Genomic DNA, 12,220 nt, shown 5'->3' on the forward strand with positions numbered 1-12,220 from the left:
CGATTCATGGGGTCGCAGAGTCAGACATGACTGAGTAACTGAACTGAATTGAAAGCCTCTAGGGTTGTGCTTGTTATAGCAGCAACAGGAAACGGATACAATGACACAGCTCTGCCAATTTCCTCTACAAGATAGCTTCTCACTGGGGCCACATCCAATTATCATATTTAAACTTTCAAGTAAAGCCTCTACCAGCTCACATCCCTCTTATTCTGCTCTTCTTTTTTCTTTATTTTGTATAGTACTTATGTTCTAACAGGCTCCATAAATTACCTATTGATTATGTTTCTTGTTTATTTTCTGACTCCCTAGCTAGAATGTCAACCTAGGTAGCCAGTATTTTTGATCATTTTACTAAAACACTGGCACATAGTAGGTGCTCAGTAAGTAATGTTGAATAAAAATGTACTAGATCATAACAGATTTACCCAATAAAACAATACTAATAAGAATTTAAATAAGGGTTTGAGCTCATACTTAAAATCCTTGCCCTGAACCTTTCTTCCAAATACCCAGCCACATGGAAGAAAAAGTTAGCAGGGCTATGCAAGAAATAGAAATGTTTTCCTAATGACAGTATTAAAGGTTGCTGTTCTATGTACCAATATCCATTATGTATTTTGAATGTCTCTCATGTTATACTGATATTATGTGTTCTACTGGTTGTTATTTTGTAATGTGTTTCCCACAGTGGAGACACACGACATTATGTTTAATGTCGTATGATAGCTCAATAATAGTCATCATTACTGACATTACTATTTATTATTTAATAATGTTAACTTTCTATAGTAGTTGTTACATTTTTATGATGCTAACTTACTAAAAACTAAAATTATTTTTATATTAGGTTAAAAAGTATATTTAGGGGCCTTTCAAGGCACAATGAATCCTTTACAAAAAAGAAATCCTATCCCTTGCCTGTGGGTCATTAAACAGATTGGGATTCAGAGAATTAAGTCCCAAGTAATCTTGTTATTATTTTGATGTTGCCCTTTTCCTTCCTTACGAAATGAAATACTTTGGTTATCAGAAGCTGCTTTAAGTGTTTTTTGTGTATATGTCATAATTCTAATAAAAATAGCATTCATGGAGGTTTCCTTTGGAGCCATGGTTAAAACACTCCATCGTGGGTCTCTGTCAAGATATCTGAAAACTTTTTCTTGGCTTCTGGCTTTGAACAAGTTTAAGAGTAACAACAAGGCTTCATTGTACCCTGAAATTTCTGTAAGGCAACATTCATTCAAGTGTTGATCTGCATTTAGCCATCCAAGAATAACAACAGTTATTTATATAATTTTATCCATGTTTCTGTTTTTTCCTATCCCTTTCACCCTTTCACCCCACCCCTGCTGAAACACTGTAGCTTGTTTGGGATGGGGGTGGGGTGCTATGCAGAGAATATACACGTACAGATATTATTCTTTTTTCCCCTTTGGTTTTGCTATGGCATGGACAGACAGGACCTTTTTCTTATGAACAATATTATTTAAAAGTTTGAAATTTAATGTCACTTAGTATCATTTCTAAGTAATGGAATAGGCCTCCAATAATAAGGGTATGTTTATTGACTAGGTTAGCTTAATTCAAGTTAGGATGACCACAGAAGGCTAAAATCTGTGATGAAATGTACAACCTTAAGTGGTTTGATTAAAAAAAGAAGCTCAGAGTATTTTAGCTATAATCTAAACCAAACCTCAGCAAATAATGGATACAGATATGACTTTCATGGATTTGTGATTTTCTGTGGCGTTTAGTGGCCACCTGAGTCATAGTCAATCCTTATTTAGAAAACTTTACCAGTGGTTAAAGACATTTACATGGGATGTGAATGTCCATGGCCTTATGATAATAGATGCTGCCTAAGCTATACAACCTCATCTCACACGCTAGTAAAGTCATGCTCAAAATTCTCCAAGCCAGGCTTCAGCAGTATGTAAACCGTGAACTCCCAGATGTTCAAGCAGGTTTTAGAAAAGGCAGAGGCACCAGAGATCAAATTGCCAACATCCGCTGGATCATGGAGAAAGCAAGAGAGTTTCAGAAAAACATCTATTTCTGCTTCATTGACTATGCCAAAGCCTTTGACTGTGTGGATCACAATAAACTGTGGAACATTCTGAAAGAGATGGGAATCCCAGACCAGCCTCTTGAGAAACCTGTATGCAGGTCAGGAAGCAACAGTTAGAACCGGTCATGGAACAACAGACTGGTTCCAAATAGGAAAAGGAGTGCGTCAAGGTTGTATATTGTCACCTTGCTTATTTAACTTATATGCAGAGTACATCATGAGGAACGCTGGGCTGGAAGAAGCACAAGCTGGAATCAAGATTGCTGGGAGAAATATCAATAACCTCAGATATGCAGATGACACTACCCTTATGGCAGAAAGTGAAGAGGAACTCAAAAGCCTCTTGATGAAAGTGAAAGAGGAGAGTGAAAAGGTTGGCTTGAAGCTCAACATTCAGAAAACAAAGATCATGGCATCTGGTCCCATCACTTCATGGGAAATAGATGGAAAAACAGTGGAAACAGTGTCAGACTTTGTTTTTTTGGGCTCCAAAATCACTGCAGATGCTGATTGCAGCCATGAAATTAAAAGACGCTTGCTCCTTGGAAGGAAAGTTATGACCAACGTTGATAGTATATTAAAAAGCAGAGACATTACTTTGCCGACCAAGGTCCGTCTAGTCAAGGCAATGGTTTTTCCCGTGGTCATGTATGGATGTGAGAGTTGGACTGTGAAGAAAGCTGATCGCCGAAGAATCGATGCTTTTGAACTGTGGTGTTGGAGAAGACTCTTGAGAGTCCCTTATACTGCAAGGAGATCCAACCAGTCCATTCTAAAGGAGATCAATCCTGGATGTTCATTGGAGGGACTGATGCTAAAGTTGAAACTCCAATACTTTGGCCACCTCATGCGACGAGTTGACTCACTGGAAAAGACTCTGATGCTGGGAAAGGTTGGGGGCGGGAGGAGAAGGGGACGACGGAGAATGAGATGGCTGGATGGCATCACCGACTCTGTGGACATGGGTTTGAGTGTACTCCGGGAGTTGGTGATGGACAGGGAGGCCTGGCGTGCTGTGATTCATGGGGTCGCGGAGAGTCGGACACGACTGAGCGACTGAACTGAACTGAACTGAACTGAAGCTATACAACCAGCTATTTACAAGCACGTTAAAGGTACATTAAACCTCAGTGCTCAGTTGCTCAGTTATATCTGACTCTTTGTGATCCCACGGACTATAGCCCATCAGGCTCCTCTGTTCATGGAATTTTCCAGGTTTCCATTTCCTCCTCCAGGGGATCTTCTTGACTCAGGGATTGAACCCAAGTCTTCTGTGTTTCCTACACTGGCAGGCAGATTCTTTACCACTGAGCTACCAAGGAGGTCCTCAGTTCAGTTCAGTTCAGTCGCTCAGTCGTGTCCGACTCTTTGTGACCCCATGAATCACAGCATGCCAGGCCTCCCTGTCTATCACCAACTCCCGGAGTTCACTCAAACTAGTTTTGTAAAAATTGTGTACCACTGTACTTCTAAGTTTATATAAAAATTGTTATAGCCTTGGCTCCAAGATACTTTCTGTGTTCAATGTCAGAGCCAGTGGAAAGGAATAAATGATGACTAAGCCAGAGATCCATATATAGCTTTCACTTTAATACAAAGAAGAGACTTGCTAGCAGAGTAATTAATAATGTGTAGAAGAGCAATATGAGTCTAGGTCACTGTTATCATTCAAAGTCAGCCTTTTAGAGAAATGAAGTTGGCAGTTGGATTTGGGGCTGCTAGGCTGATTTCAGGCAGCTGAGTCACATGGGTGGTGCCAGTGTGTATTTAGAAGGCCATCCATCCAATCAGTGGTCAGAGGTGCAGGCAGAAAAGACTTTGTCCATAACTTGGAGAACTTCCAAAATCTAGTCAACATATCGGGATATTAGACAAAGAGAAAAGACTTCAGGTGTAGAGTAAGCCAGCTGCAGTGGCTTCTAGATGGGTTAGAGAAATACTGTTCTAAGCTGAGTTAACAAAATTAGACATAGGAGAAGGGAGCAGCTCAGTGGGGTTGTGTCTCAATTTGTGTTTCTTTAAGAGAAGAGTGTGAACCACTGATTTAAGTAAAAGTAGTTCTTTAGAAGATGGTAGGAATATTGGTAGAGGAGTAGGGAAGAGGAATAAGGGAGGGGAGGTGGTCAACAATTGGCGTGTGACAAAGACAGTCACAGCTATGGCAACTTAAGCTTAATCCTGCTGGGAAACTCTGAGAGATCTTGTAGAATCTATCTCAGAGTTAAATCTTCCCAGGGGTGAAGGAGCTGGGGTATGTGTACACCAACATCCTTGACAAGTTGAGTCTGCTGTGTTGAGAGTGACTCAGGCCCCAGGAGCAAGAAAAAGTCATATGTATTAGTCAGATTCTCCAGAGAAACAGAACAAATAGTTTGTCTATATCTAAATATCTGTATGTATATAAATATCTATATCTATAGAGATATTTACTCTAAGGGATTTGCTCACACAATTAAGGAGGCTGAGAAATCCCACAATCTTTTATCTATAAGCTGGAGGCCCAGGTTGTAGGAGTAGGTCCAGGAAAGCCAGAATAGTTTCAACCCAAACCTGAAGGTCTTAGAATGGGGGGAGCTAATGGTATAAGTCCCAGTCTGAGTCTGAAGGGCCCCCAAACTGGGAGCCCATAGTGTAAGTCCTGGTCAAAACCTGAAGGTTTGACAACCAATAGCGCCAATGTGAAGGGTAGGAGACAACAGATGTCCCTGCTCAAACAGAGAAAATGAGCTTATTCTTCTTCCACCTTTTTGTCCTATTTGGGACCTGCACAGATTAGAAGATGCCTGCCCAATCTCTTCTCAATCTACTGATATAAATGCTAATCTCACCTAGAAACGTCCTTATGGACATACCCAGAAGTAATGTTTTACCAGCTACCTAAGCAATATGTGACAGAGAAGTCAATGGCAAGCCACTCCAGTACTCTTGCCTGGAGAATCCCATGGATGGAGGAGCCTGGTAGGCTGCAGTCCATGGGGTCGCTGGGGGTCGGACACGACTGAGCAACTTCACTTTCTCTTTTCACTTTCACACATTGGAGAAGGAAATGGCAACCCACTCCAGTGTTCTTGCCTGGAGAATCCCAGGGACGGGGGAGCCTGGTGGGCTTCCATCTATGGGGTCACACAGAGTTGGACACGACTGAAGTGACTTAGCAACAGCAGCAGCAAGCAATATGTGAACTGTGAACTTCCAGATGTTCAAGCTGGTTTTAGAAAAGGCAGAGAAACTAGAGATCAAATTGCCAACATCTGCTGGATCATTGAAAAAGCAAGAGAGTTCCAGAAAAACATCTTTCTGCTTTATTGACTATGCCAAAGCCTTTGACTGTGTGGATCACAATAAACTGTGGAAAATTCTGAAAGAGATGGGAATACCAGACCACCTGACTTACCTCTTGAGAAACTTGTATGCAGGTCAGGAAGCAACAGTTAGAACTGGACATGGAACAACAGACTGATTCCAAATAGGAAAAGAAGAGGAACTAAGAAGCCTCTTGATGAAAGTGAAAGAGGAGAGTGAAAAAGTTGGCTTGAAGCTCAACATTCAGAAAACAAAGATCATGGCATCTGGTCTCATCACCTCATGGGAAATAGATGGGGAAACAGTGGAAACAGTGTCAGACTTTATTTTTCTGGGCTCCAAAATCACTGCAGATGGTGATTGCAGCCATGAAATTAAAAGACGTCTACTCCTTGGCAGGAAAGTTATGACCAACCTAGATAACATATTAAAAAGCAGAGACATTACTTTGCCAACAAAGGTCTGTCTAGTCAAGACTATGGTTTTTCCAGTGGTCATGTATGGATGTGAGATTTGGACTGTGAAAAAGCTGATCGCCGAAGAATTGATGCTTTTGAACTGTGGTGCTGGAGAAGACTCTTGAGAGTCCCTTGGACTGCAAGGAGATCCAACCAGTCCGTTCTAAAAGAGATCAGTCCTGGGTGTTCATTGGAAGGACTGATGCTGTAGCTGAAACTCTAATACTTTGGCCACTCATGCGAAGAGTTGACTCACTGGAAAAGACTCTGATGCTGGGAGGGATTGGGGGCAGGAGGAGAAGGGGACGACAGAGGATGAGATGGCTGGATAGCATCACCGACTCGATGGACGTGGGTTTGGATAGACTCCGGGAATTGGTGATGGACAGGGAGGCCTGGCGTGCTGTGATTCATGGAGTCGTGAAGAGTCTGACACGACTGAGCAACTGAACTGAACTAACTGAAGCATCCCTTAGCCCAGTCAAGCTGACAAAACTAGCCATCACACCTCAGGCAAAGTAAGGAAGGTCTTGATAGTTGGAAAACTCATATCCTGGTCAGGATTGTCTAGAAGATTGGGGGTTCTGAGTCAGAAGACAGAAAAAGCAAGGAAACAGAGGAGGAAGAAAGGAAGAGCTGACAGCTCATCTGCTGGGAACCACTTTCCACTTCTCCCTGTGCCCACCAGCACCAGCACCACCGCCACCACCACGGTAGCAGGAAAAGAGCTGAAAGAAGAAAGAAAAAGACAAGGAAAAGAGTTTACAGTGACCACAGACAGAAGGGGTTAATACTGCATTTCTAATCTCCTGGAGTCTAATGTAATTGACAGAGTGCAGTTGAGAACTGAGTGAAGAGAGCGTAATTAGGAGTCAGAGACGCTGAGGCTTTCCGGGCGGTCCAGTGGTTAAGATGTCACTTCCAATGCAGGGGGCACAGGTTCGGTCCTTAGTAGGGGAGCTAAGATCCCACATGCCTCACAGCCATGAAACCAAAGCATGAAATAGAAAGGCTTTAAAATGATCCACACAGAAAAAAAGTTCTTAAAAAAAAAAAGAGTTGAAACCAGTTTGAAATCCAAAACTAACTGTTAGTTAATACATGGGGGCATCTTGTTCTACAATTCTGGTTTTATTTTCTGTATAAAATAGGAATTATAGAGTGTGAATTTTATTTTTCAAAAGTTTTTTAAATATTGTCGGTATATGAATGCCCATTGTAAACTGTGATGCACCATGCAGATGTTCATCTTATTATTAGTATGCATTGCATTTGAAAATAGCATCAAATTGATTGTTTATATTCACAGACTGGCTTAAAAAGGTAGAGATATTTGAACTTGGCCACAGTTTTATCCTTTAATCTGACTTATTTATATAAAAAGTTATATAAATTTATATAAAAATCTTACTTTATAAGATGTAAAATAAACTTCAAGTGACCAATTAAGTCTACTAAGTTGTCATATTTAGCCTATACTCTTTCATCAAAACACAAAAACATAAACGTGATCAACCTGGAGAGTGAACCGTCAATTGACTTGAAAAGGGTACCCTTATTTTTTTTTCATTGAATGAGTCATTGTAAAGATACTTCTAGTTGGGAAGTTTCTCATTTTATGTATCTCCTTATTTCAGAATGAAAAATTTTGAAACCAGCGATTTAGCATTTTCTCCTAAGGAAAATTTTGGAGACAAAAGTGGACTTGCTGCATATGTGGCTAAAGCAATAGACCCATCCATCAGCTGGGAGGATATTAAATGGCTGAGAAGACTGACATCTCTGCCCATTGTTGCAAAAGGCATTTTGAGAGGTTTGTTTATTTCTCTACTTGAGTTCATTCTGATTTTATGATTCTTTATGGATATGACCATGATATTTTAAGGGAAAATAATCAATTATTTCCAAATAATTAATATGGAAATATAAATCTCTCAGTTCTCCCATTTGACATTAATGACTAAATGTTTCTTCCTTCTGAAGGAGAACAGGGCTCTTATGAAGTAAAAAGTTACTTTTTCTAAAGTAGTGGGATCGCCTTATTTTGGATGCCATTGAATCACAGAGCTTGGCAAAACCTAGGTAGAAGGTCTTGAGTTTGTCACTTTGGCTGAAAGCTGCCAACAACTGCTCTCAGATCAATACGAAATCCCAAGGAAGATATGACAGCCAGATATGTTTAAGAGCCCTTTGTATTTTTCTCCTATTCCCTCCCAGTACCAATGACTAGAACTGATTTTTTGAGTGTGGAATCCTATATCACCTCTCTTTAAAGAATAGTGGACTAGAATGTTAAAATCTTCAAATATCAAGCCATGGTTGTTAAGAAACTGGACAGATTCCCCAGTATCCACATGTATGCAAATCCCACAGGGAGGGACCAATGAATATAATAATTTGGAATGTAAATGTGTTCACCCAAAAAATATTTTCTTGCCTTTGAAAACATTTAATTCTGTTATGTAGATAACCACCCCAAACATATTATTTCAAATGGAAATGTTTAAGTAAGTGGCTCTGTGATGAGAGATTTTATTAATTTATCTCAGGGTTAACTATGACTTAGAATCAAAACTTTTTCATTGGTTTTGCTTGAATATGTATGAGGCCCTTATTTATAAAGCTCTGGGAATGCCCCTGACTTTATTTAATTGTATGGACACAAAAATAAGCTAATGTGAGTAAAAGAATGGGCCTAATGAAGCTTGGCTACCCACGCCAGTATTCTTGGGCTTTCCTGGTAGCTTACATGGTGAAAATCCACCTGCAGGGTGGGAGTCCTGGGTTTGATTCCTGGGTTGAGAAGATCCTCTGCAGAAGGGAATGGCTACTCACTCCAGTATTCTGTCCTGGAGAATTCCATGGACTGTATAGTCCATGGGGCGCGAAGAGTCGGACATGACTGACAACTTTCACTTTTCACAACGAAGCTTTTAAGTAGTGGAGATACGTTTAAATCCTGATCTGTCTTAATCTGTGCTTTTAAAAGATATTGTTATATTCTTTTCTACAGACTTGTTAGTTCAAAATTTCTGTGGATTATACTTTTTTGAGTATATACTGATACCACAGACACCTTTAACACAGTTTCGCTGACCTTGCTTGCATTCATACTGTAGTCCATGATTGTTAGTGCTACTTCCTGTAGCTATATTCCACTGTGGGTACTGAAATATTAACTCAAAGCATCTGTCCCATTTATTTGCTCATTCATTCACTTATTCACTCACTCATTTCATAAACATTTATTATGCTTACTGTGTGCTAAAATAAAAGACAATAATTTGAGATCCTTGGCCAAAGGATATCTCATTCTTGGAGGGGACAGACATAAAAACAAGAATTTGGGTGAGATTTGGAGAAGGCAATGGCAAACCACTCCAGTACTCTTGCCTAGAAAATCCCATGGATGGAGGAGCCTGGTAGGCTGCAGTCCATGGGGTCGCTATGAGTCAGACATAACTGAGCGACTTCACTTTCACTTTTCACTTTCACACATCGGAGAAGGAAATGGCAACCCACTCCAGTGTTTTTGCCTGGAGAATCCCAGGGATGGTGAAGCCTGGTGGGCTGCCGTCTATGGGGTCGCACAGAGTTGGACACGACTGAAGTGACTTAGCAGCAAGATGTTGTAGGTGCTGAGATTGAAATCTATGCACTATAAAGGTATGGCTTAAATAGTGTTTGGACAGTTATAAAAGTGATTTAGGGAAGGTTTCATTCCAGAATGGAAGATGATCCTTGACTTTTGTCATGACATCAGATCAAAAGACTCTTTTTCAGACTTAGGTCATGACGAAATACAGCAGTCACAAGTAACAATGTTAAACCATATAAGCCATACTAGAGTAAGTAGACTTTAAGATGGTCAAGAATCACTAAGAACCTTGATGAGGGAAACAACCTCATCAGATTAGCAATGTAGTAAAATCAAGCTTTGTATAATGGATTGACTCAATGGAGGTGGCCTAACTGTGGTCAGGGAAGCAATTTAGGAAACTGCTGTAATCTGGGCAAGAATTGTGACTAGTACCTGGTAGCTCAGCTGGTAAAGAATCCACCTGCAATGCAGGAGACCCCAGTTTGATTCCTAGGTTGGGAAGATCCACTGGAAAAGGCTACCCACTTCAAAGTATTCTTGGACTTCCCTTGTGGCTCAGCTGGTAAAGAATCAACCTGCATTGTGGGAGACCTCGGTTCAATCCTTGCGTTGGAAAGATCCCCTGGAGAAGGGAATAGCTACCCACTCCAGTATTCTGGCCTGGAGAATGCCTTGGGCTGTATTGTCCATGGGGTCGCAAAGAGTTGGACATGATTGAGCTACTTTCACTTTCATTTCACAGTAGTGTCAATGAGGAAACTGAAAGGGTGTAATCCATTTAGAAAATTATTTAAAAATTATTTAAAATAATTAAAAATTATTTTTAAAATGCTGTTTCAAGTATTTAATCACTCTCATCACAGAAGGCTCACAGCAGTTGGGGTAAAATCACCAATTTAATTTTTAACCAACTTTTCCATTTTGGATTCCCAATATACCTAATTTTCTACCACTTTGTCCTCTAGGATATGATGTGAATCTATTGAATGAGACTTTACTATCACATGTTATGTTGAAAAATGTTTTGACTTCAAGAACATCATTGTGTGGTTGTTAAACCAAGGAGCACTACCACCACCATTACTTCTCTTTTTTCTTTCTTATCCATATGTTATGTGTTTTTCACTCAGTAGACAGCCTGAATGTTTATTGATAAAATACTTAGGGAAAACTGCATGAATATCTGTAATTAGAGAGAGGTCAAAAGCAAGAGAAGGAGAGACTGGGCATTTGGAATTTGAAAGGAAAGAACTTATTTGTACATGTGCAGTTTACATTGCCTAGCTTCTCTGTAACTATTTACTTCATTTATTTAACAAACAAGAATCATCACTATGACAACAACTACATTAAGCGGTGCATAGGTTCAGTCTGGGTGGAGGGGAGGTGGAAGTGGTAAGGCCAATTCTGGGAAATCCAGGTCTCATTATTTCACAGATCTTCATCCAGAAGTTATATGAATTGACTAAGAGTCATCTATCTTTTTTCATTTTCCTTTTACCAGAAAGTCCAGATTATGTTTGTAGGAACATGAAATCACAGGCAACGGAGAAGATCTCAATGAAACATCCCCCCTTACTGCCGTTTTAAGGATTGCATTCTAATGAATGCAAGTAAAACAGCAAGATGCAATCTCTTGCTGTGGTTAAACTCTGTCTTTGGAAATCTCAACACAAACTCCAAATATGTACTCGAGACAGGGTTAGGTTTTCTTCAGAACTCACGCTAACAAATGGCATTATAAACAAAGGCATGTGCTTTTTAGAATTTTTTTCTAATTAAAAAATTTAAAACTAGGCTATCTCACTTCTCTAGTGGTTTTTGGCTTCTCAGAAACTTCTTTAACTCATTATCCTATCTGTAGTTTTTAAAGACATTCTCAGAGAATATTCACTCAGTGTTCCTGAATTGTTTTCAAAAGTGCTGCCATGAAGCTAAGATTTAGTTACTAAGCTCCTGCTGAAATAGCATAGAGTTCTGCTGTATGTCTATTGTTCAAGGCCTTGACAATAGATAGAAGATAATACTACTCTAAATCTTGAGTACTTACTTTGGTATTTAAGATTACATATGGAAATAATGTATTAATAAGATAGCAAACAGTGCTATTCACTACTGACTGCTGTGTTTGTGAATCAGTTGATTTGGCAAATCAACAAATTTGGAATGTCGTACCAGTAAACTCTAAAGGTTAATGAAAATATCCAAGATTCATGAACATTTGCTCTGATCACTTTGACTTTCTTGTTAAGAAAACATTGTTTTTCTCTCTGGGTTAAAATAAAATGTGAACAAGATTACATAAACAACTAAGGAAAGGGATACATAAATGGTCGTAAATGATTACTTTCATTTTTTCTCTACATACTCATGATCCCGTCTCCTGAGAAAACCATTCAGTGATTTCTCCCTACATTCCCAGCACTGCCTGGTAGAACACAGAAAACCATTTGAGATGATAGAAGACAACAAACTAAGACTTAAATAGCACTTCCTTCAAAATGAAAAGCTCATAATAATCATAATCCTCACTAGGATGAAAATTTATTGTTATAAACAAAACTTAAATAGACTTGCCAAAAGTATAAATCTTCCTCTACCTACTCATATTCTTAGTTAATATTCCCTTCACCATCAGCTGAAAATAATAATAATCATATTTATCTGAGTGCTTAACATGTGTCAGGTACTTTCTAAGAGCTCATTCAACTCATTTAATCTACAAACCAATCATATTTGAATTTTTATCCCTATTTTGTGGCTTAGTACACTGATGCATCAAACAAG

General features: G+C 39.4%; 1 protein-coding gene across 1 annotated transcript in view; it reads left to right on the top strand.

Annotated features, from left to right (window-relative positions):
• Window positions 1-12,220, top strand: part of HAO1 (hydroxyacid oxidase 1) — a 60,331-nt gene that overhangs the window by 33,372 nt on the left and 14,739 nt on the right. The window contains exon 4 of the mRNA XM_055424985.1: window positions 7,470-7,645. Coding sequence (XP_055280960.1) covers window positions 7,470-7,645 — 176 coding nt within the window. The remainder of the gene's footprint in view (window positions 1-7,469; window positions 7,646-12,220) is intronic.

The sequence above is a fragment of the Moschus berezovskii genome, chromosome 15 (assembly GCF_049115385.1).
Source record: "Moschus berezovskii isolate FMDL1 chromosome 15, NW_MosBer_1.0, whole genome shotgun sequence".
Taxonomy (NCBI): Eukaryota; Metazoa; Chordata; class Mammalia; order Artiodactyla; family Moschidae; genus Moschus; species Moschus berezovskii.